Raw genomic sequence first — 26,476 nt, 5'->3', positions numbered from 1 at the left:
TTATAACACTGTATAATCAATAATTCAATACTTTATAACACTGTATAATCAATAATTCAATACTATATAATAATACTGTATAATCAATAATTCAATACTAAATAATAATACTGTATAATCAATAATGCAGTACTGTATAATCAATAATTCAACACATTATAACACTGTATAATCAATAATTCAATACTTTATAACACTGTATAATCAATAATTCAATACTATATAATAATACTGTATAATCAATAATTCAGTACTGTATAATCAATCTTTTAATACTTTATAACACTGGATAATCAATAATTCAATACTATATAATAATACTGTATAATCAATAATGCAGTACTGTATAATCAATAATTCAACACATTATAATACTGTATAATCAATAATTCAATACTAAATAATAATACTGTATAATCAATAATGCAGTACTGTATAATCAATAATTCAACACATTATAATACTGTATAATCAATAATTCACTGCTAAATAATAATACTGTATAATCATTAATGCAATACTATATAATCAATCTTTTAATACTTTATAATACTGTATAATCAATAATTCACTGCTATATAATAATACTGTATTTAAATATATTCACAGCATTTGAATCTTATGATACAATTTAGTGATAGGATTCATAAATTAGTATTTTATTATTGCTTTTTTTTGTTTTGAACTTGTCAGGTGGTGTAATTTGCTGTTAAACCTACTTTTTAAAATAATAACTAATAATAATAATATATTTAAACAATCAAACATATATTTGGGGGAATTAAGATTTTCAGATGTAAAATATAAAAAATATACAGATTAATTCATTCTAATCTACTTGATTCAAAACTGTAGGCCAGGCAAGTGATGGCTTGTGATCATCCATCTTTCTCTTGATTATAGATTGATTCCAGAGGTTTTTAATTTGGTCAAATCAAAGAAACTCATCATTTTTAAGTGCTCTCTTATTATCATTTTTTCCAGAACTGTGCATATTAATGTTTTTAAATGATTAGGGAAGTTTTCTAGTTTTGTTCTGTTTTGTTTTGTTTATTTTAAGCAATTGATAGGTTAATACATTTATACATATACTGTATTAACCCAAGAACCTTTTGTAGAACAGATATGGGGAATTCTTATTTAGGCTTCTGCCCTAAAAGCTCTAAAATAGCACTAAAAGTGAAAGTGAAGGTGATACAAAGGGTTGTTTGAGTGCTGCCATTATTTATTTAGATATTTACACTGTGCTTTTTCTTTTTTTTCCAATTTCAAAGTAGATAATATTTTAGTCATTATAATACATTTTAGTTTTTGGTAGTTTTACCATAATACATGTTCTAACTTGCTTTTTGCCTTCTTACTCCATAAAAACAAGTTATACAAATTAAAATATTTTAAATATATTTATTTAGAATGTTCCTGCCTACAATGTTCTCAGATTGAGAAAAATGTGCTATTCATTTTGGCCAGTGCCCCCCAGTGTCAGGGGAGTAAAGACTTCCTGCCGTGCTTATGTAACAGGGCAGGGTAGTTTGGAAAAACTGTGCCAAACTATGTGGGATTGGTGGACAATTATGGGATTGTTTTGGCTCTTTGAAAGCCTGTCAGACACTTCCCACATGTGTAAAAGTGAAACAGAACAGACCCAGGCCAGAAGACATACTGGGGAAAAAACCCAGACGACCAAAAAAAGTGGATCAATCTGGACAATAATGTTCTTTCCCTCAATAATCAAACAACTCCTCCTACATTTAAGCCATGACGTCATTTAGGAAATTCCTGATTGGAACAAATCAGGTCCTTTCAGGATTTTGTATTTTGGAAAATGCTAGTTTGGAGCTTCTCAGCCCTGAGCAAAAACAAAGACAAGACAAGGACAGGACAAGGACAAGGACAAAAAAAAAGAAAAAGACAAGACAAGAAAAGGCAAGGACAAGACAAGGACATAACAAAGACAAGAGAAGACATGACCAAGAAAAAAACAAAGACAAGACAGGACCAAGAAAAAGACAAAGACAAGACAAGGACAAGGCAAAGATAAGACAAAGACAAGAGAATACATGATCATGAACAAGACAAAGACAAGTCAAGGCAAGACAAGACAGGACCAAGACAAAGACAAGTCAAAGCAAGACAAGACAGGACCAAAAAAGACAAAGACAAGACAAGGACAAGACAACAATAAGACAAAGACGAGACAAGACAAAGATAAGGCAAGACAAGACAAGAACAAAACAAGGACAAGACAAAGATAAGGCAAGACAAGGACAAAACAAGGACAAGGCAAGAAAAGGAAAGGACAAGACAAGGACATGACCAAGACAAGATAAGACAAAGACAAGAGAAGACATGACCAAGAAAAGACAAAGACAAGTCAAAGCAAGACAAGACAGGACCAAGAAAAAGACAAAGACAAGGACAAGACAAAGACAAGACAAGAAAAAAATAAGACAAGACAAGGACAAAACATGGACAAGAAAAAGGCAAAGATAAGATAAGATAAGACAAGAACAAAACAAGGACTAAACAAAGATAAGACAAGGACAAGACAAGACAAAGATAAGACAAAGACAAGACCCAGACCAGGACAAGGACAAGGACAATTTTTTAGCATGCTGCAAATTTACTTTTTATTTTTTTTATTTTAGATTTTAGTGTTATTTAACACTTTATCCTATAATTTACTTATATTTATATTTTCCAATTGGAATACATTTTAGTTTACTAAAAAAAGTTAAAAAGTGAATTACTGTAAGAGTTGTTTAGAACACTCTTTGCTATAAATGTACAAAAGTATATTTGTAAATAAGTATTGTATTTTAGAATCATATTGAACTACATTTAACTAAAAGTGTCCTTCATACTTCATATTGTATTGTATTTTTTTTTTTAAGTATGATCAAATTTTACTTTCAAACATTTGATGAACGCATAATATTAATGTACTTTTAATATATATATATTTTAGGTACGTACATAAATCTGTCATACTTAGACTTAGACTTATTCTCAATATGTTTTAAGTACAATTAAGTATATATTTTTTTTCACCAGGGTTGAAGGACATGGTGAAAGGAGGATAATAATAATAAAGTATGCAGAGAAACAGATACAGAACTACAATCTGTAGAATTGTTATTATAGAACTACAAATTGTTGTATATGATCAGTAGAGCTGAATTATAAAAGGGATGATGGCTGCAGTGAAATAGATAATAGAGTCATAATGTTGTGTTTGATTTTTTTTAGACTTTATAGGAAATTGGAAATGTTTTATTTCCCAGAGCTCTGATTGGACGGAGCCATTGCTGTGTTTTCTTCGGCACAGGCAGTTTTGCAGGATATCCAACAGCGTCACAGTGTTGGTGGTGTTGTGAACAGAGGCTCACTTTCACAGTTGAACTTTAGTTACCTAAAGCCACCTAACAGATGCAGACAGAGCTGGCATGCTTTGAGGTTAATTGGACTGTGGCGCTAGATAACAGTTAACATGGAAAAACAAGCCGGTGAGCCAAGGATAGGCGCTGAAAAAAAAATCCCCGGACTTTCCTGGTGAGCCTAGAGTCCTGGGCACAATAGCGAGGGGTGTGGCCATACAGGGGAGGTGTGTGTCCTGTTTAAACGTCTTAAAGGAGCTGTGTGGGTTGGTTTGGCATTTCCTGCCAAGACGGTAAAACTGATAAAACTGGCATGTCTACACAGATGAAAATAACCTGCATGCCCTTTTCTTTTAGTTTTGGTTGGTAATGTTGGCTGGCATGCACGTACCTGTTTTCTTACTAGTTTCGTTATCATGCCCAGACCTCACTTCATAAAAAGCTGCATTATACACATTAACCATAAAGTAAAGCCAAATTATTTACTGTACTTCCACTGGAGAGGAGCTGCGTCTGTGGTTGAAGGAGCTACATTTAAAATACTCTTACCAAAATGCTCTTACCATTCCATTTGGGAGGGAAATTCAGTTATGGTGCTCCATTTAAAAACAGATAGATGTGCTTTTTGTGAGGCTGTTGGGGAAGACTCTATTTTAGGAGCTAATCTATTAACAAAGTTCAGAAATCAACATTTAACGGAATAACCCTGGTTGGTTTTTAATCCCATCCATCTGGTTTTCATGCATCTTGGCATCGTGTTCTTCTCCTCCACCAGTCTTACACACTGCTTTTGGATAACTTTATGCTGCTTTACTCCTGGTGCAAAAAAAATCAAGCAGTTTAGTTTGGTGGTTTGATGGCTTGTGTTCATCCATCTTCCTCTTGATTATATTCCAGAGCTTTTCATTTTGATAAAATCAAAGAAGCTCTTAAAAAATAGGGTTAAAAATATTTATTTTGGTACTAAATATAGGCATCTTAATATAAATATATGCACAGTATATACAGATATATTATATAGATGTTTTACACACAGAAAGATCAATTTTAGGGGTTCTTTTCTGTTATTGTTGATGATAATGGTTTACAGCCAATTAAAAAAAAAAACACACAAAAATATGTGATTTAGAAAATTTGAATATTATATAAGAGCATTGTCCTGGAAAGTCCTGCTGGAAAATGAAATCTGCGGAAAATCTTACAGCGCTTCATGCTTCCCTCTGCTGACAACTTTTATGGAGATGAGGATTTCATTTTCCAGCAGGACTTGGCACACTGCCCACACTGTTAAAAGTACCAGCTTTGAGAAAATAAGATTCTGCACCAAAAACAAAAACTTTACTCTTACTGTTTGTTGCCTTACGTAGTCGATAACATTAGGTCATAAAAGTTAATAAAGCTTTGTTATGCAGAGTATTATCAGTGTATGGTATATTTACCAAAATACACCAAATATCCTGCTTGTGTATATTTTACATTTTATTTTCTTTTTCTTACAGTATATAAGGTTTAGTGGACTTGTTTTAGCAGGGAACTCATTAAATATTACTGTAAATAATATTAGACAGGTGGTTATAATGTTATGGCTGATTTCTGTATGCAGTATAATAAGAGAACCACAGTATTTTATTAACAAATCTAAGGATAATTTGCATAGCAAATTAGGTTCTATTATACCCAAAGCTTTAGACCATTCATTGCCTGGGTCCTGTAATATTAGTTATATAAACAGTTATATGCTGTAAAATCAGCGTATTAGTCTCAAACTGCTTGTGATTATTTTATAGATTTGATATGTTATTAGTTAGTAGTGCACTCTTGCCTGTCTGTTACCAGAGGTAACCAAAAGTCCCTGCAGAGTGAAAGCAAAAGCAGCTCTCAGGCATTCGGCAAACCAAACACTGCCACCAGTGCAGAGCACAGGCGCTACACACACACACACACACACACACACACGCACACAGACGCTGATTATTCTCTCTCTCTTAAAGTGGAATATCCTATTATGGAATAAATGATCTGACAGCAGGATGAAGCAGCTCTCTGATACAGGTGATTATTATTGGAAATGATTAGAATATCTCATTATTAATGACTATTTTTAGCAATTGGGAAAATGTAACTTTGATGTAATCTTTCTTTTATAAGGTGTGCGATAACAAGAGTAGTATTTTTAATAGTTTTAAACGTTCATAAGCGAGGAAAGGGTTTAAATTTAATGTTTTATGACTTGGCTGTTGGGTTGGGTTTGTTCTGATGTGTGTTTTATTGCACCTGCGCTGCTGAAGCTTCGTCAGTTTCAGCAATGCAGCTGCCTGGACAGTGCTGTTTATGTGGTGGTGTGTATTAGTGTAGTAATGTGTGTTAGTGTGTGTGTGTGTGTGTGTGTGTGTGTGTGTGTTAGAGTGTGTTCCTTTGTTTGACAGTGCAATGAAAAAGCATTTAGTATTTGAACATAAGCTATAAATACCATATTAGTATAGGTAGAGATATGATTTTTCATTAAAAAAAATTATTTGTGTGTGTGTGTGTGTGTGTGTGTGTTTCTAATTTTTTTAACTACAGAAAGCGAGCCCCTCACCCCAGATCCACAACTCCTGGATCTTGTACCAGGTAAGAAACACTGCTTTTCAGATTGACATTAATGGTCTATTACCTTGATTTTATATGTTTATATATATATATTTGTTTTTACCATATTTGGATAGAAAATTATGGTTCTAAATTCAGTGCAGCCAAATTATATAAATATATAGAGAGGCCGAAATATTCTCTGTTGTGTAAGCAATAGTGCCTTTTTATTATAATATATTACAAAACATTAAACAAGTATACAGTAATACTGGAATTATATTGAGCTTAAGAAGGATTTTTCATTAGGCTGGGTTTGACCTTTCTTATTATTTGATATATTCGTAGTATAGGCTTCATAAAATATAGTGTCATGATTCCATGCAACTAAACGAGGAGGGACTGAAAGTTACACATATATAAATATATATTTATATGTACATATATATATTTATGTGTGTGTGTGTGTGTGTGAGGTTGTGTAGGTGGGGGTGCATTGTATGAGGATCTGAAACTTTTCAGTATGCGGGACAAACATAAATAGACAAATCTATAAATGTTTTATAAACCTTATTAAAGCATAAAAACCTTCCACCCAAAAGCACAGCAGAATTTTCTTTTTACTTTATATGAACATCATACACATCAGTCAGGTTAATGCCCTGACTTAAGTTGGGTTGTGTTGTGTTTGAGTTGGATTTGAGTTGGGTTTAAGTTGTGTTTGAATTGGGTTGGGTTTGGATTATATTAAATGTGGTTGAGTTGAGTTGGATTGTGTTTGGATTGGGTTGGGTTGGGTTGGTTGGGTTGATTTAAGTTAGGTTGGGTTGGGTTTGGATTAGACTAGATTAGATTGGTTGGGGTTGGGTACGCATAAGTTGGGGCCAAATTGGGTCTGGGTTGGTTTAGATTGGGTTGAGTTAAGTTTTGTTTGGGGTTGGGTTGGGTTGAGTTGGGTTGAGTTAAGCTGAGTTGGGTTGGGTTAAATTAGATCGGTTGGGGTTGGTTAGAGTATGGTAGGGTTGGGTAGGGTAGGATAGGGTTAGGGCTGAGTTGGGTTGGGTTGGGTTAGGTAAGGTTGGGTAGGGTAGGTTGGGGTTGGTAAGGGTAGGGATGGGTAGGATAGGATAGGGTTGGGGCTGAGTTGGATTGGGTTAGGTAAGGTTGGGTAGGGTAGGGTTGAGTAGGGTAGAGTTGAGTTGGAGTTGGGTTAACTAGGGTTAAAATTGGATGTATGAAAATGATACTTAGAGACTTTGTTGACCAAACTGATTTAACTCTTGGTTTCTTGTTTTCTCAGTCTCCTGGTTTGAGGAACTGTTATTCAGACCTGATTTGCCGGAGTTCGAGACTCCAGGTCAGATGCTCTCTTTCTCTCTTTCTCCTCGTCCATATAAGTGCCACATATAACCACCTGATCTGACCCTGTGTCTTTGTGTTTCCCCGCAGATGCTTACTTTGAGTCCCTGAAGGAGGAATGTGATGCACTGGGTAAGATATCTCAGCATATACTTTACAAATGAAGGTATATATTTATTGGAATGTATTAGGATAAACTTCTTTAAAGTTGAGAAAGTTTTTAATTCTCAAACATGTATATTACTATGATGTTTGAGCCACGTTTGGTACTGTATATTGCTCCTTAACTCGGTAGGGATGCACCATTCCATCTTTTTTGGTTCCAAACCCAACATAAATACATAAATTGTGTATCTGATACCAGTAAGATATGCACTGGGTGGTTGCAACAGAATTTAATATGGGATTTCATTTTTGGAAACCATGCTGGATTACTTGAAAATAGTTACTGACATGCTGAAAATGCATAGAATATAATAACCTGTGTTTTATAGGCGAAAACAATATTTTAGCCACAATGATAACAGCTGGGCTCAGACTGGTTAATACTGCGATGCTAACAGACACATAAGGCAGCCTCTCTAATGTTGAAATAGCTTAGCATTAATATTAACAGCCAGCCTTGATAGACCTCGAGCATCTTAACTAAAATGCTAACTGTATTCTGAGCTGGATTACTTGCTAATAGTTGCTGACATGCTGAAAATGCGTAGAATATAATAACCTGTGTTTTATAGGCGAAAACAATATTTTAGCCACAATGATAACAGCTGGGCTTAGACTGGTTAATACTGCGATGCTAACAGAGACATAAGGCAGCCTCTGTAATGTTGAAGTAGCTTAGCATTAATGGTAACAGCTAGCCTCTGCAGACATAGAGCATTATAACTAAAATACTAACTGTATTCTGAGCTGGACTACTTGCTGATATTTGATGACAGGTTGAGGGCACTGTGCTGGTTAGATGAGCTATGTTTTGCGGTTTGCTGTTTGTTGTGGTATTATATGTTAACGTATATGTTTCATGGCTGTAGATTACGCTGAACTTAAAATACCTAAGTGGGTTAGCCACAATTTTAACATCTGGTCTCAGCTGGGTTAAAGCTGTGATGCTGCCAGAAAGAGCAGCCATCTTTTCTTTGGCAGTGTTGGAGTGGCTTAGCAACATTGCCAACAGATGTCTTGTCTTGTCAGGCTTGGAGCATGTTAGCTGTGATGCTAACTTTTTTTTCTGAGCTGGATTACTTACTGGTAGTTGATGACAGGTTGAGGGCACTGCACTGATTAAACAGGGTACATTTTGCTGCCCACAGTGTCGGCTTTGGGTTCAGAGAATGGATTAGCCTAATTATTTAATACCCAATTTAGATCATTTAGTTTGGTTTGTCACCAAAACCAGATTGGTGCATCCCTAAAACCTGTCTGTGGTCTGGTCCCTAAAAACACAAAGGTTCCTAATGGTTCTTGTCTTGGGTTTACACACATGTTTTTGGAACCTTATTCTTTAAAAAGTTCACTTCTCACATTAAGTTATTCAAGAGAGCAGATGGAAGGAGGGGGTGTTTTTCTCAAACTTCGTAGCCACAGAGGGTCTTGACTTCCTGTTTGGTACACTACACTGCTCGCCAGTTCCGTTAGCAGAGTGTTCATGTGAGGTGTGTATACACTACTGAGGTTTACTAAAGCATTGTCTCTGTATTCCGTATGCTTTTGATTATACAGTAATGTGTCAAAAGTCATGGGACACCTGTATAAGTTGTAAGGTGTTATCTTGTGAATATGAGTTAAACACCCACCAGATTGCTCATGGCAAGGCACACAATCACTCACTCACACTTTTAAAGCTCTTCATTAAACTTAATCCTATTTATAATAAAATTTTAAAAAGTCTAAATGTATTGTTTTAATCGCGATTAATTACAGGATATAGTTGTGATTAATCTGTTTATTTATTTAAGCAATTAACAGCACTAAAATATATATAATTCAGTTTTGCCAATTTTATTTACATTTAAATATCCACTAATAAAGCATTCATCTCCAGAAAAACAAGTGGGATTAATCACGATTAATCACTGAATATTGTTGTGGTTATTCTGACAAATTTTGAAGAGATTGTCAGCACTAAGATAAGTCTAATTAAATTTAGCAGATTTTACTTTCATTTTTTTATTTACACGTTATTAAATGTCCGCTATTTAAAAAATATGTCTTTATAGAAAGAAGTGGGATTAATCACGATTAATTACAGAAAATTGTTGTGATTATTCTGACAGATTGTAAAGTGATTGACAGCACTAATATTAATATAAAATGCCATTTTGCCAATTTTACTTTTATTATTATTATGTTTACAAGTAAATATCCACTATTAAAAAAAAGTGTGTCTACAGAGAAACAAGTGGGATTAATCACGATTAATCACTGAATAATGTTTTGATTAAACTGATTATTTATGTGATTATTAAGTGATTAACAGCACCAAAAGTTGGCTAATCTTACTTACATTATTTTAATTATATTTAGAACATTTAGGAAAACAAGTGGGATTATTTGCGATTAATCACAGAATATTGTTGTGATTAATTTGACTAATTTTGAAGTGATTGACAGCACTAATATTAATATATAATACAATTTTGCCAATTTTACTTTTATTATTATGTTTACATGTAAATATCCACTATTTAAAAAAAAAGTGTGTCTACAGAGAAACAAGTGGAATTAATCACGATTAATTACTGAATATTGTTTTGATTAAACGGCTTAATTATGTGATTATTAAGTGACTTACTTTCATTTTTTTAATTTAATTCAGAAAATTCAGAAAAGCATATGGGATTATTTGCGATTAATCACAGAATATTGTCGTGATAAATTTGACTAATTTTGAAGTGACTGACAGCACTAATATAAATCTAATTTCATTTTGCCAATTTTACACTAATTAATATGTTTATATTAAAATATCCAACATTAAACACTGAAGTCTTGAGAAAGAGAAACAAAGCAATTAATAGTAAGTAATTACAGAATATTGTTGTGATTAATTTGATTATTTATTTAAGTGATTGGCAGCAATAATATAAATCTAATTGATCTATGATAATCTTACATTAATTAATTTGTTTATGTTAAAATATCTAATATTAAACACTTATGTCTTAAGAAAGAGAAATAATATTTTTTATTATTAATGTATTTGTAAAACATCATGTAAAGTAGAGCTCATGAACTTGAGCTCATGAGTTGTGTTGGATAGTTTCTCTCCTCCAGGCTGACGTGTTGTTTGAAATTCCACGCTGATTTCCCAGCCAGATCAAGGTGGGAAATATTCTGTGTTTGATTACTTGTTCTGCTTCAGAGAAACTGCTAAAATATGCACAGAGCCATTAAGTAGCTCGTATCTGGTTCATATATGGTAATTGGATGCTTTGTTTAGAAAGATAATTCAAGATATCTACAAACAAAAAAAAAATAAGAGAGCACTTCAGCTTCTGAATCAGTTTACTTATAGGTTTATGTTTGAGTAAAATAAACATCGTTGTTTTATTCTATAAACTACAAACAACATTTCTCCCAGATTCTAAACCAAAATATTGTCATTTAGAGCATTTATTTGCAGAAAATGAGAAATGTCTGAAATAACAAAAAAAGATGCAGAGCTTTCAGACCTCAAATAATGCAAAGAAAACAAGTTCATATTCATAAAGTTTTAAGAGTTCAGAAATATATATTTGGTGGAATAACCCTGGTGGTTTTTAATCACAGTTTTCATGCATCTTGGCATCATGTTCTCCTCCACCAGTCTTACACACTGCTTTTGGATAACTTTATGCTGCTTTACACTCCTGGTGCAAAAATTCAAGCAGTTCAGTTTGGTGGTTTGATGGCTTGTGATCATCCATCTTCCTCTTGATTATATTCCAGAGGATTTCAATTTGGCAAAATCAAGGAAATTCATATATTTGTTTAAAGAAAGCAGATGGATAATGTTTTTATCCCTCTTTTTATCCCTCTTTGCTTTAACCCCCTGACTCCTGCCCCTGCTTTAGATGCGGAAGCTGAGTGTCAGGTCCCGCTGAAAGAGGAGAATGAAGATGGGAAAAGGACCAAGAGGAAACTATCAGGTACAAAACAATAAGCAGAGTTTTAATTCAGTAAAACTTACTCAATACCCATGTTCTGAAGTCTAGGCTCTATTTCTTCGGCTTCTGCATTTTTGAAGGCTTTCCCAAAGTAAAGGATCCTTCGTACACAGCTGATCCTTTGTCGCAGCTGATGTATACTTCCAAGCCCTCGTTTACACACAAATCTCTAAACATGTACAGAATTATTAGGTAAAATACTATGACTTTATCCTCATTATATTACGACTTTAATCCTGTAATATTACAACTATAATCTCGTAATATTACAACTTCATTCTCATAATATTACGACTATAATCTCGTAATATATCAACTTTATTCTCACAATATAACGACTTTAATCTCGTAATATTAAGACTTTATTCTCGTAATATTATGACTTTAATCTCATAATATTACTACTTTAATCTCGTAATATTACGTCACATTTTTATTATATCACAACACAACGGAATTTTCCCGGGGGACCTTAAAAGGTGCTGTTCTACGACGGCGTTTTAGGGCTATACAAAAAAAAAGTTCACTTTGAGAATAAAGGCGTAATATTACGAGAATAAAGTCGTAATATTGCAAGAATAAAGTCGTAATATTACGAGATCAAAGTCGTAATATTGCAAGAATAAAGTCGATATATTACGAGATTAAAGTAGTAATACTGCGAGAATAAAGTCGTTATATTACGACTTTTTTCTCGCAATATTACTACTTTATTCTCAAAGTGAACTGTTTTTTTTTTTTGTGTGGCCCTAAAACGCCGTCTTAGTACAGCATCTTTTAAGGTCCCCCGGGAAAATTCCGTTGTGTTATGATTATTTGCAGCACGTTTTTTTTAATCAAGTTTATCTTTTTTGCAGCGCCTGTGTTGTCATTTTGATGGATGTGTTTTGTGCTTTTGCAGCGCTTTCAATTTGCATAGTGTTGGGCGTTCTCGGCCACCGTAATTAGGGGGAAAAAGACAAACATCAGCATTGAAATGATCTCCATTACTAAGATTTGAATTTAAAAATATAAAACTAACCTGTGATATTATAATAAAAAAAGGCTTTAGTCTGCCAGACATCATTATCACATTATTACATGATGCATACCCCAATGATCTGTATTGTTGACTAAACTGATTTAACACCTTTGTTTTTTGTTTTTCCCAGCCTCCTTGTTTGAGGAACTGTTATCCAGACCTGATTTGCTGGAGTGTGACAGTATAGGTCAGTCTATTTCATTCTCTCTCTCTCTTTCTCTCTCTCTCTCTTCGTCAAAGAAGGCTGTTCCAAACTGAATTATCCTTCATATACAGCAGAGAAAAGTAGCTGATGTACAGAGCAAATTGAAGGACGCAGCTGATGTATCCTTCCAAACCCTCGATTATCCACAATTCTCCACACATGTATAGTGTGATGGGGAAAGAAATAGCACCATGTAAACTGGGCGAAACATACACACTTCTAAAGGTTTTCGTTATTAATATAAAAGTTTAAAAAGCATAAAAAGTCCCCTGGGATATTATAATAAAATTAAAAAGACCCTGTTTCTTTGTGTTTCCCTGCAGATGCTTTGATTGAGTCTCTGAAGGATGAATTCGAAACACTGGGTGAGTTCTTGGAATTGACTTTTTTTTATATAAATAAAGGTTATGCAAATCGTTATGTGGGTGATAGCCCCAAAAAAAGTTTGGGTTTGAAAAAAATTGAAGCTTTTTTAGAGTTAAGAAGGTTCTTCATTCTCAAACATCTACAGTACATTACTATGATGGTTCTTTATTAAACCCAAAGTGGCTCTTCTGTGGGTGGGTAGTATATTAGGTCAGGAAATCAGTAAACTGGGTGGGGTATTATATGTTTTTAACCCTTTCCTTCCTCTGCTTCAGATGCAGAAGCTGAGTGTCCCATCCTGGTGAAAGAGGAAAACGAAAATGGGAAAAAGCCCAAGAGGAAACGACCAGGTACAAAAAAAACAAACTGCTTTTCTGTTCCAGAACTCGCTCAAAAGCTGTGTTCCAAATTTTAGGCTGCATTTCATGTCCACTGCGTCAAAGAAGGCTGTTGCAAACTGAATTATCCTTCATATACTGCAGATAAATGTAGCTAATGTACAGAGCAACTTGAAGGACGCAGCTGATGTATCCTTCCAAACCCTCGATTATCCACAATTCTCCACACACACTTCTAAAGGTTTCCAATATTAAGATTTTACTTTTAAAAAGCAATAAAAAGTACCATAAAATATTAAAATAAAGTAAAAAAAAAGACAGGGATGTGCCACACTCCATTATTATTTTTGTCACTTCCGAAAATACAGGGAAATAGCAGCATGTAATCATTTTAATCATGTTTAAAGTGATCAACTCCACTTATAAGAGTTTAATTATTGACATATGAATATCAATTATTAAATTAATTCAATTAATTAGCTTTAAAAGAAGAACAAGTGCAATCAATCAGGATTAATGAGTTTCTCTTTAATGTGTTTCTCTTTAGCAGTTGAAAGATCATCAAGGAAAAGGCGTCGCCTCAATCAGAAGAAGCCAGGTAAGCTCACCTGCACTATCTATCTATCTATCTATCTATCTATCTATCTATCTATCTATCTATCTGTCTGTCTGTCTGTCTGTCTGTCTGTCTGTCTGTCTGTCTGTCTGTCTGTCTGTCTGTCTGTCTGTCTGTCTGTCTGTCTGTCTGTCTGTCTACTGGATGTCACCTGCATTTGTTTCATTGACAGTTTCATTGACAGTCATCATTTTCATCTCTTTGCTTTGTTTAAACTGAAAGTGAATCTTGCTGTATTCCTGGTAACCCCCATCATTCCCCACCCATCTGTCTGTTCAGCTCCGCTGAGTGCTGAAAGTCCCCCTGCAGGCAGCGTTTCCCATATGAGTGATGTGAACATGTCTACTCCACTGCCCCAGCTCCTGCATGTCTCTCTGCTGCCCTGTAGTGGTAATACCCTACTAATACCATCTCATTCATCTGATTCATTCATCATTTATTAACTATTAAATCTGATAAATCTGTTATTTTGGCTGTGTATTCTGATTGTTCTGTGTCTTTATAGCTACTCCAACACTGCAGCTCATACAGCCCATTAATGGACTAGTCAGGCCCACCTACGTTCTGGGTGAGTCAGTGAGTCATCTCTATCATTTCGGCTCTCTCATTACGGTACTGTGGCAGTTATGGTTAACAGTTTCTTTACATGTGGTGTTACTCTGCAGTCTCCCCGCAGTCTGGAGGTCCACTGTATCAAATCGTTCCTCTTTCACCTGGTGAGTGAGATTCACTAACACTTTCGCTGTGTCATTTCTAAACTGTTCAGTTATAACCGCAGGGAGGAGGCATGTTACGACACTATCGTGAGGTTCATTTAAGGACGTTACATAATGCATCTGATGTCAAATACGAAATGAATAAGGCTTTTTTTAAGTACTTTTTTTAAGAATCTGACATTCCAAAGTCAATCAAAATACCAAAATATTATACATTAAGTCTTAAGTCTTTGGTCACAAGTCCAAGTCGAGTCTTAAGTCTTTGGTCATGAGTCAAAGTCGGGGTAAGTCTTAAGTCTTTGGTCACAAGTCCAAGTCGAGTCTTAAGTCTTTGGTCATGAGTCCGAGTCGAGTCTTAAGTCTTTGGTCATGAGTCCGAGTCGAGTCTTAAGTCTTTGGTCATGAGTCAAAGTCGGGGTAAGTCTTAAGTCTTTGGTCACCAAGCGTCACCAACACAAAATTCAGCATCAGAAATTTAAAACACAATGTCATGTAAAGAAGAAATTTCAAACTGTTAAGCATGGGGGCGGGTGAATCATGCTGTGGCCTTGTGTTGCAGCCAGTTGCACAAAGTTTATTAATTTATTACCTGTATTTTTAACTGTGTACCACGTTTTTCTGCGTTTCAGCTGTTGGAGCTGTGGCTCCTGTAGAACTCAGCCGGACCACCCAAATCATGAGCTCCTTATCCGACACTGCCAGCAAGATTCAGCCCCCATCACCCCCCACTCCAGTTTCACCCTCAAAAGGTGAGCACTCAGCATTTTAAGTGTTTAACTCAAATACTTTATTACACCTAAGAGGCTTTTGTTTGTTTGTGTTTAACACAATGTTGTTTTGTCTGCTTCTATATTTTGTCCCATTACAGACAAAACACCACAGGATTATTCTCCTCCCTCCACGCCTCTAAGAACGCAAGAGCCACGTCCAGAAATACCAAGTGAGACAATGTTGCTATTTTTTTATTTATTTAGTTGCTAAAGCTGGATTTATTTGGTTATTATTACTCTTAAGATTAAGGTTATTTAGTAACGACAAGGGAAGTAACTGTACACAAAATCGTGCACCACACATATTGAGATAAAGAATAAAGAGAGTTAAAACAAGGATAAGAGTTTAGGGGGGACAAACAAAACTACAGTTATCATTTCAATACTTCAAAACTCCTACAGTTCCCAAAATACCATGCAACCAACATGCATCCAACAACCTACAGCTTATATGATTATATTTAACTCAAACATATGACTATATTGACCATATTAGCCAGTAACAAACCAGCTGAAATGAAATAGAATAGAACTAGAAGAGGCTGTTTTTAAACAAAGTAGTAAGGAGTAAAACGTTCAGATAATTGGGTGAAAATGTAAGAAGTAGAAGTAAAAAGGCGTTTAAAACATTATTACTCCAGTAATATTTAGATAACCAACATTTACTTCTACTTAAGCAAGATAACGAAGTATTTGTATTGTAATGTATTTTTTAAACTAATGTTTTTTTACATTTTTTGTGCAGAACGAGTTGAGGACTACATTCAGAAGCTGAAGTCTCACCTAAAAGACACATATAGCGTTATGGAAGGAGGCAAGAAGATGGACTCTCACTACATTGACACTCGGCTGGTACAAAGGAAGCTTGTCATTCAGACCGGCAAGAATGCAAACAAGTGTCTGGAGAAGGAGTTAGTGGTGCTCAGTGATTCAGAGCGAAGGAAAGCCATGGTGGACAGGAGCCACGTCTTCCAGAACTGTGGACCCAAACCCAAGCCACTGATCACTGTCCTCGGAAAGACTGGGCTTGGGAAGAGCACGCTCATCCAGCGGTTGGCGTTGGACTGGTCCACCGGTGGCCTTGCACAGTTCCAGTTTGTATTTCTGCTGAACTGCAAGGTTTTGGACGTCACTAAGTCGAATTATGACTTAAAGACTTTGCTGTTTGGCCTCTCTTCTGCGCCAGACTGTAAAGATTCAGAAGCTGCCTTCAAATACGTTCTCGCTAATCCCAATAAGGTGCTCATTATCTTTGACAGTTTTGATGATATTGGGGAACTCGAGGGCCTCCTCCAGTCCTCTGCTACCTCGGTCACGGACAATAGCTACACCGTCAGGCAGCTGTTTTCTGGTCTGTTCCAGAAAAAGATCCTGTCTGGTTGTACCCTACTGGTCGCCACCAGGCCCAAGGACGCTCTGAACCATCTGCTTCGCAAAGTGGACAGCATTTTGGAAATCTGCTGCTTCTCGCCAAAGGATATCCAGTTCTACGTCTCGAAATGCTTTGTGGAGGCTTCAAAGCAAGAGAGTGCCTTAAGAAAAATCCAAAACCAACAATACATCTTCAACCTGTGCTCCAATCCCTTGCTCTGTCGGTTTACATGCTTCCTTCTGGAGCAGGATAACCCAGAAGATGATGATACGCTGCCGTCTACTTTGACAGACTTATGTCAGAGAGTGCTTGACCATCATCTTGAGCTAAGAGACAAAGTTCAAGGCTCAAAACAGGACATTTCACAGTTGTGTAACATGGCTTGGGACAGTTTCAAAACCTGCAGCTCCCTTTTAAACCAAGATCAAACCGAGATCTCCAAGCAGTTGATGGACTGTGGACTCAACTGTGAGATACTCGCATCCCATAAAGCACAGGTGACTTACTTTTCCAGCCTCTTCATGCAGAACTTTCTGGCAGCCATGTTTCTGGTCCAGTCCAAAGACATAAACGAAAGAACGCTGGTGGCCCAGACGATTCTAAACCACCGGAAGAAGAAAGTGTGTGGGGAATGGCAGGACATCCTCCAAAGGTTCATTCTGGGGTTGCTCTACCAGAAAGCCACTCCTCATTACTGTGGTGCTCTGCAAAGCTTCAATGATGCCCAGGCCAAAAGAAAGACGCTGGAGACCCAACTGGAGAACCTGAAACCAGGCGAGTTGACCCCCGGCAGGTTACTGGAACTCTTTCACTGCGTCTACGAGACCAGTAAAGTCCGGCTCGCCAAACACCTGGTCAAGAAGCTTCCAGAGAACCTGTCGTTCTGTGGGGCTCAGCTCACACCAGTGGATGTATATGTTGTATGGCACCTTCTTCAGCACGCCAAGGGACTTAAGAGGACGTTCTCTGTCGACCTAAGGGATACATGTGTTCCATTAAGTGGACTAAAAGAGCTGGTGGCACTGAGTTGCATCACATCGTTCCGGTGAGGAATCTTGTTTTTATTGTTCTATTCGATGCTTATTGGTAAAATTGTGTTTCTAGATTCTTTATACAAATTTTAATGTTTTTATCCATTCACATATTCAGAAAGTGGATACCAGCTGGTTGACATGAACCGACAAGTATTACAGAACAATCACAAAGTAGTAATACAGTAGAATTAGAATATGATCAGGTTTACAACTTACACTTACTACTACATATACAGCCCTGGAAAAACATTGAGACCGCTTTAGTTTCTGAATCAGTTTCTCTCAAGAAAACAAGAAAACAAGTTCATATTCACAAAGTTTTAAGAGTTCAGAAATCAATATTTGGTGGAATAACCCTAGTTTTTAATCACAGTTTTCATGCATCTTGGAATCATGTTCTCCTCCACCAGTCTTACACACTGCTTTTGGATAACTTTATGCTGCTTTACTCCTGGTGCAAAAAATCAAGCAGTTCAGTTTGGTGGTTTGATGGTTTGTGATCATCCATCTTCCTCTTGATTATATTCCAAAGGTTTTCAATTTGGTACAATCAAAGAAACTCATCAGTGGTCTCCTATTTTTCCCCTTCCCTTGAGGGGGATTCTGATAACAGTGTCAATGTACTGTCCTTTATTAACCGTCACAGAATTTAATGGGCTGCATTGCACATCCAATTTATAACCAGTTGTTGTCTGGGGGCTCCAGGCCAGGCCACGGCCATAAGAAATTGATTGGTTTGCTTGCCTTGTTGCAACAGACCTGAGCATGCAGCTACTCTACTAGAGTGTGAACAGACCTGCCTGCGACTCTTTACCTGCTGCTCAGATTACAGAGAGCGATTTTACGGCTTGTGTTTTGCATGCATGGTAACAAGAAATGTGTGATATAATCTTGTGCAGTGTTTATGCTAGGCTAACATGCTGTTCTGTTTCTGTACACCCTAACTGCCTAACTCAACTGAGCAGTTACATACACTTTTCTGAGTAACTAAAGCCCTATCCAGATGGGATTAGTTTCTAAGGAGGTCCTGGGGTAATTTTTACCTTTAATGGTTTTTTTTATCCACTGTGATTTTATTCCTGTCCGGAAGACCATGTTTGTGTTTTTCTCAGACGTCCTCTGAGAAAATTACAGGCTGAATTATCTACTGTTTTTCGCTGAACTCTGTGGACCTCCATTAATTTTAGTCCCGTCCGGATCCACATCTTCACAGGATCCACAGTTTCTTCTCAATTTCGTTGCAATTACACCTTGGGCTTGCGTTTCACGGAGATTCAAAAAAACACAACAGCGAGCGGAAATGGAGGAGCTACTGAACGCGATGTCATGTGACTGAGAAAGCCAAAAAACTTACTGGTCCTCCTGTTTTTCAATTGTAGTCCGGATGCAGGAGTTTTATCACTGAGTAGAAGTGTGACATATTTTTCACAGATGTCCCCCTGAGAAACTAATTCCAACCAGATAGAGCTTAAGTGATACGTCTTATCGTCACATTTCTGTCATTTATAAAAAATCTAAATCTTGTGATTGGGTGGAGAACATACATTTTTTCTCAGCTCTCAGACAATGATATCGTTTTACAACATTAACAACCAGTGGATACAATCGGCTTTGTAAAACTTGTTCAATGAGGGGAACAAGGTCAAGAAGCCAAAACAATTTTTTTACAGCAATTTATTCATAAAAACATATACCACGTGGTTATAATGCCAATTCTTACACTTTTTAAAACACCACAATAATATATATATATTGGCACATCATACTGTGATACACGCCAGGCAATATACACTCTTATAAGCAATACAATTGTTTTTTTTTTTTCTATAGGGCTCCAACATTGGATACCATTGACCTTTGGGAAGACTTGCACCACAACAGTGATGAAGTGAGCTTGAAAAATGCCCTTGACAAGTTTACCATGGACCCATTCAAAGCCTCACAGCTGAGTCACCTGGACAACCTGGGCCTACTTGTCCAAATCCACAGGGAGAAGAAGCTGCCAATGCGGTAGGGCATCAAAGTTCCTGTAGTGTTGCTACTGTATAATAAAACAGACATATGGTTATAAAGATTTTCAAGTTTAAGTCGTGTTTAAATTAGGAAAATGAGTTTCTAATTTCCATCTGCTTCTTCTGAAACTGGCTATTAATACACACACACATGTCCTTGTCATTACAGTGAATCAGAATTAACTCTGGAGGACGGCATCCCTGCTGTCAGGCATCTTAAAAAGCTGGAGTATGAGTGAGTATTACAGCTAAACATACTGTATTTCTACTGTAATTTGTTATTAACTCATTTGCCAGTAGAATGCATTTGTCTCTGATGGGGTTCAAAATGCTCAGATGTGGTTCATGGCTAAATTGGAGCAGCCTGGTGGCCAATCTTCATTAATTGCACATTATTGCACCAGTAAGAGCAGAGTGTGAAGGTTCAATTAGCAGGGTAAGAGCACAGTTCTGCTCTAAATTTTGCAATGCACACAACATTATGGGTGAAATACCAGAGTTCAAAAGAGGACAAATTGTTGGTTGTGACAAATTGTCTTGCTGGAGCATCTGTGACCAAGACAGCAAGTCTTTGTGATGCATCAAGAGCCACGGTATCCAAGGTAATGTCAGCATACCACCAAGAAGGACCAACCACATCCAACAGGATTAACTGTGGACGCTGTAAGAGAAAGCTGTCTGAAAGGGATGTTTGGGTGCTAACTCGGATTGTATCCAAAAAACATAAAACCACGACTGATCAAATCACGGCAGAATTCAATGTGCATCTCAACTCTCCTGTTTCCACCAGAACTGTCCGTCACCACAATAAATTGTTGTGCTCTAAAACCAGGTGTTTTAGTTTCATTGTCCAACCCCTGTACAGTATATATATATGTAGCAATAGGGTGTTTGTTGATTACAGTGTTGTGGTTTGATAGCTGGGTTTGACCTGATTGTCATTGTTGTCTTTGCCAATTCTAAAGGTTTGGTCGGAATGAACCTGAAGCTTTCCTCAAACTCATAGAGATCCTACCTGCTCTAGAGTCTCTCCAGCACCTAGAGTAAGTTCTTATTTATTATCGCCTTCTTCTGTAACTAAACCACTTAACATGATCCATTACCATTTGGCAGAATATTACGCAGTTGTTTTACAGTATATTTAGTTTTAGAAAAATTTCTAGAACCTGTTTAATGGCTTTGTGGTTTCTTCCTTCCAGCCTGGAGAACAACATACTCCGGGATTCTGAAGCAGAAAAACTGGCAGGAGTCTTAAATTCTCTATCATCTCTAAGAATTCTAAAGTGAGTGATTAGCATTAGCATTCCTGCACAAATGCTTTAATTATTATGTCTGTGAACACTTGACTGACCCTGCAGTCATCAATCTCTCTCCCTCCAGTTTGTCTCAGAACAGAATAGGGGATGCTGGGATGGAGAAACTGGCCCAGAGCCTGGCAGCAGCCTCCTCACTACAAAAACTGAGGTAAAAACTACTTTTACAATGTACATTGATAGAAACATTAAGACTTATTGGTACAGTGTGGGCAGTGTGCCAAATCCTGCTGGAAAATGGAATCCGCATCTCCATAAAAGTTGTCAGTAGCAGAGGGAAGCATGAAGTGCTGTAAGATTTTCCCGGGAAAACAAAACTGCACTGACTTTAGACTTAATAATAAAACACAGTGGATCAACACCAGCAGATGACAGACATGTCTCTCCAAACCATCACTGATTGGTGGAACGTCACACTAGACCTCAAGCAGTTTGGACTGTGTGTCTCTCCACTCTTCCTCCAGACTCTGATCCTTTGATTTACAAATTAAATGTTTAATAAAATTTACTGATGATCAGTGATGGTTTGGAGGAGAGACATGTCATCTGCTGGTGTTGATCCACTGTGTTTTATTATCAAGTCTAAAGTCAGTGCAGTTTTGTTTTCCTGCAAAATCTTACAGCACTTCATATCTTACAGCTTCCCTCTGCTACTGACAACTTTTATGGAGATGCAGATTTCATTTTCCAGCAGGATTTGGCACACTGCCCACACTGACAAAAGTACCAATTGGTCTTGTATAATCTTCTAATTTTCTGAGACACTGATTCTTGTAATACATCTATATAATATATGAGTTTCACATTTTAAACTTAAGATGCACTAGTATGTGTGTGATTGGCTGCCATGACAAAAGCATTAATTACTGTATTTCTCTTTAATCCTGTTCCTTCAGTCTCTATGGGAATGAGATAGCTGACAGTGGAGCTGAAAACCTGGCCTCTGTATTACCAGCCATGAAGTCGCTGTTGAACCTGGAGTAAGTCTAGCTGACCTATCAGAAACTTATTTACCATATTAGTCAATCATCTGTTTTAATGTTATGTGCTTAATGACTTGTGCATAATACCTACTGTAATTTTTCGCACTATAAGGTACACTTAAAATCCTTTAAATTTCCCAAAAAAGTGTGGCTTATAATTCAGTGCTCCAGTAGCATTAGCCACTAACTGTGCTAAGCGTTAGCTCTTTCACCATTCAGAGGCAAGTATTATCGGCCTGTAGCCTGCTGCTAACCCAGCTAGCACTGCTGGAGCAGCGTTAGCATTAGCCGCTAATTGCGCTAAGCCCCAGCTCTTTCGCCATTCACAGGTAGGTATATCGGCAAGTGACATAACCTGCTAAATTAGAAGTAAAACATATCGACACCCCTGTTCCTTACTAGTGTCACATAATGCGCCTTATAATCCGGTGCTCCTTATGTATGAGTTCTACCAGTCAGGTATTAAGGAGCAGTAAAGCCAGTTTAGTTCTCTAGCAGTATTAGCATTAGCCACTAATCGTGCTAAGCGTTTGCCCTTTCGCCATTCAAAAGCATGTATTATCAGCCTGTAGCCTGCTGCTAACCCAGCTAGCGCTGCTGGAGCAGCGTTAGCATTAGCCGCTAACTGCGCTAAGCTCTAGCTCTTTCGCCATTCACAGGTGAGTATATCGCTCAAGTGACCTAACCTGCTGAATTAGAAGGAAAACTTAGCGACAACCCTGTTCCTTACTAGTGTCACATAATTGGCCCTATAATCCGGTGCTCCTTATGTATAAAAATAAACCAGAAATTTGAAGTTAATTGATAGTGCGCCTTCACAAACATAAGATGGTATCTTAAGTTATATATCTTAATATTTATTACTGATTATCTGACGCAGAATGACTGTGTGAGTTCTGTAATTAGAGTGAAGTGAGATACAGATGGGTGGGAGCAGGCACAGACTACTCAACTTTAGGGAGTGTGACGAATGACTAAGTGAGGAGTGTGCAATTTCCCAGAAGTTCCAGGCTTCTGAGAATTCCTGGACCGAATGTTTATTCAGGGTGATCGTTTATGTTATTAATAGCACAAAACCGAAAGTGAAAGGATGGAAAAATAGGGCGGTAATTCCATGGGTGGCAGTGCCCCTTGAATGTGCGCACTAAAAAACACCCTTTTTGGTTTGTGCCTGCTTGTATTGGCACATCGTACAAGACTGTACTGTAAGGCCTAAGCCATCTGGACAGTGGGTGTTGCCAGAATGAGTTCTCGACTATTAGAATAAACACAAATAAGTACATTATAAATAGATATGTGTTTTTTGCATAAAATCACTGGGCTTTTACTGTTACCAAGCTTATCTCTGAAAATACGTGGCCAAATATTAATAAATGTGCTTCAGAATCTTCAGAATCCTAAATTTCCTGTGGGATAAATAAAGTGTCTGTCTGTTTGTCTGTCTGTCTGTAAGTTAGTAAGTAAGTCAGTAAGTAAGTCAGTCAGTAAGTAAGTAAGTAAGTCAGTAATTCAGTCATAATAATAATTTGACAGCAGAAAACATATTTGTTATTTATTGATTTACATTATCAAATAAAGAAATAATAACAAATTAAAGGGCCCTATCTTACTCCCTGCCAACAGTCTATTTCCATGCCTTATATGCCTATTAAAATAACATGCCTATTAATTTGGCATTGGAGTTTATAAATATATCCATGCTGATGGGTAAAAGTGAGGTGAGGTGGAAATTTCTGGTGTTTTGCTCTCTTGTTGGCAGAGAAAAACAGGTGCGCCACTGACCAGTTAGAACCCTGACAACAGGTCAGTAGTACAGGGTCAGGGTCACAGGGCAATGTGATTCATTCGAGTTTATGCAACTTTTAGGCCAAGACATTCACTAATGATTAGGGAAAATGCATGACAGCAGTGAGGGAGTAGTTTAATGGGATTATAAAGAGGTAACAGACCTCATAAATATTTGGATTGATGACTTCAAATTTAACTTAATTATTAGAAGGCTTATGTTGCAACCACTCCGGTTTCTGAATAAATGGTCAACTATGGCCACCGGAGGGCGCTGCTGCAGTGTCAATGAAAAAAATAAATAAAATCCATATGAAGTTTAATGAAATCAATGATGCAAACTAAAGAACTGGGCTTGTACGGATAATGTTTTTTTTTTTTTTTTTTTACAATAAGCTGGATTGCATTTGCATTGATAATCCCAGCTGTCATTTACTAAAACTCCTTAATGTTGTGAAACTGGAGAAGATTAAGCTAAATCTTTACATAAAGCATCTGCTGAGATCAGTTTGAGTCACATAAGAAATAATGTCACTGTTGCATTTAATAATAATAATAACCTTAATATTTTCTTTTGTGCTCCCACAGTGTCAAGTACAACCAGTTCACAGACATCGGTGCTAAGAAGCTCAGCATGGCCTTAAAGAACTCTCCGAGTCTGAAGTCTCTTCAGTAAGTCTCTGATACACTGCTGATTACTTCATTTGCTTTACTGAAAATGTTCACTTCCCATTTATCTGTGTAGAATTTAGCTTATTTCCTAATAGATTACGTTAAGAGATGACTAATCTGTACATTTAAGAAAAGTGTCTTTTTTTTGGGGGCCAAACTGCTTTTTAATTTCATGCATCGCATGACTGGAATTTCAGCTCAAGTAAAATATTTTTTATTATCTGATTCTTTAGAAATATAGAAAACATGTTTTTTGAACACACAGCATTCTCAGAATGGCGTCTTAACATGTTATATGTTGTATTTTCTTGAATTTATGCGTTTTATTGATTATTTATCTATAAAATAATTGTGTCTTGTAACTAAGGCTATGTTTACATTACCAAGCTGAAGTGATTCCAATCAAATTGTTTTACTCAATGTGGCTCAGATCTGTTTTTTTCATGGCTGCGTAAATGTGCCAAATCAGATTTTTTTTTTTTCAAATCAGATTTAAATCACTTTCATATGTGGTCCTGAATCGGATACGTATCCGAATCATGGACATGAGACATGAATGTGAACGGTCAAAACGGAATTCATGCGTCTTTTTGCTTTTACGCATTAGCATTAGCGCTACGTGCTTCTCTCTTGTACCCACACATCTCTTGGTGCAGCAAAAACAGCAAAAGCAATTTCCATGAAATAAATTATATATAGAGTGTAATATTTAGTATTATGGCATTTTGGACAATTGAACTAAAATCCACAATATATTTTGCAGAGCAGCAAAATATTGCAATGTCAGTGTTTTCCAATATTGTGCAGCTTTAAATGCCCTATTTTTTTTTTTTAGCTGTTGCTGTTCTGTATATTGATTAACATACCAGTCAGACACATGAATGGCTTTTAATATTGCTCACTAAAATCTATAGCACAGTGATGCCACCGTCAGGCGAAAGGAAATATTGCAACGTGCCAGTGGGATATAAATATATATTATTCAAAGGCCTGTATATTTTGTATATATTCTATAATTGTATAGTTTAGAGCTATATAATGTAAAAATGGGGAAAAAAAGATTTTTTTCACTTTCTGGACCTGGATTACCCACCAATAGTGATGAAAATGTCTCAAATATTGTAAAGTTATCCTTTTTAAGTCAAATTGCTCCCCCCTGCATTTAGCACAATCCTTTATTATGTATTATGTATTTAATCCTTTCATTGTCTAACAACTAAACTATTTCCACTCTGTTTTTTTTCTAGAATGTGGAACAACAGCATCCCACTTGGGGTTTTGGATCATCTTCGGATTCAAGACAACAGGATTACAGCTCCATAAATCACCTACAATCTACTTTAATCATTTATTGCTGCTACTAACAGTTCCTTTAGCTCTAATGCACTGAATGCTAAACAGCGTCCTCTCCCCAAACACTAAAGGTTTAACGGTACTTTTATTCTTGAATTGCACTATTTTTGGACCATTTTTGGACAGTTACCAAATAAAACACTTTTTTTAAGGAAATAAACTGACTTGTGTGCATTAAATTCATGATCTTGGGACATTTTTGTTGTAAAAACAGTGATAGGTCGAACTGTACAAAGCCTAAATGATATGCACCATTTGTTCATAATAAGTGTTGATTTATCTTCTACTGTTATGTACCTTATATTGTTTTTTTAAAGGTGTATTTTTCCTACATATACACAATTTAAAAATGAATTATGAATTAATAAATTAATGTATGTGTGCTCATGAGCTCTGTGGGTGTGGCCACAGTGATGTCACTCCAAAATCCACTAGAAAAAGACTTCCTGGGTAGTATCCTCTGCT

The 26,476-nt window shown here is 36.5% G+C and overlaps 1 protein-coding gene across 5 annotated transcripts in view; it reads left to right on the top strand.

Moving 5' to 3' along the window:
• The window catches only part of ciita (class II, major histocompatibility complex, transactivator), a 27,644-nt gene extending 1,362 nt beyond the window's left edge, over positions 1-26,282 (top strand). Inside the window, exons 1-23 of one of the 5 annotated variants that reach the window (XM_049467790.1) lie at positions 4,566-5,429; positions 5,943-5,990; positions 7,249-7,305; positions 7,398-7,439; positions 11,363-11,437; positions 12,607-12,663; positions 13,005-13,046; positions 13,323-13,397; positions 13,933-13,983; positions 14,281-14,391; positions 14,507-14,569; positions 14,667-14,717; positions 15,347-15,466; positions 15,586-15,657; positions 16,233-17,904; positions 19,724-19,903; positions 20,075-20,140; positions 20,871-20,948; positions 21,105-21,188; positions 21,286-21,369; positions 22,115-22,198; positions 24,575-24,658; positions 25,906-26,278. In XM_049467790.1, the coding sequence (XP_049323747.1) occupies positions 5,408-5,429; positions 5,943-5,990; positions 7,249-7,305; positions 7,398-7,439; positions 11,363-11,437; positions 12,607-12,663; positions 13,005-13,046; positions 13,323-13,397; positions 13,933-13,983; positions 14,281-14,391; positions 14,507-14,569; positions 14,667-14,717; positions 15,347-15,466; positions 15,586-15,657; positions 16,233-17,904; positions 19,724-19,903; positions 20,075-20,140; positions 20,871-20,948; positions 21,105-21,188; positions 21,286-21,369; positions 22,115-22,198; positions 24,575-24,658; positions 25,906-25,981 (3,294 nt within the window). In that variant the 5' untranslated portion in view covers positions 4,566-5,407 and the 3' untranslated portion in view covers positions 25,982-26,278. Of the gene's footprint in view, positions 1-4,565; positions 5,430-5,942; positions 5,991-7,248; positions 7,306-7,397; positions 7,440-11,362; positions 11,438-12,606; positions 12,664-13,004; positions 13,047-13,322; positions 13,398-13,932; positions 13,984-14,280; positions 14,392-14,506; positions 14,570-14,666; positions 14,718-15,346; positions 15,467-15,585; positions 15,658-16,232; positions 17,905-19,723; positions 19,904-20,074; positions 20,141-20,870; positions 20,949-21,104; positions 21,189-21,285; positions 21,370-22,114; positions 22,199-24,574; positions 24,659-25,905 lie in introns of those variants that run through there. The other 4 variants (XM_049467787.1, XM_049467786.1, XM_049467789.1 and 1 more) reach the window with 4 other exon arrangements.
• The last annotated feature ends 194 nt before the right edge of the window (positions 26,283-26,476 follow it).

The sequence above is a fragment of the Astyanax mexicanus genome, chromosome 19 (assembly GCF_023375975.1).
Source record: "Astyanax mexicanus isolate ESR-SI-001 chromosome 19, AstMex3_surface, whole genome shotgun sequence".
NCBI classification, from domain to species: Eukaryota; Metazoa; Chordata; class Actinopteri; order Characiformes; family Acestrorhamphidae; genus Astyanax; species Astyanax mexicanus.
The sequence above is the reverse complement of the archived record's forward strand: the minus strand, read 5'-3'. Positions and strand labels throughout refer to the sequence as shown.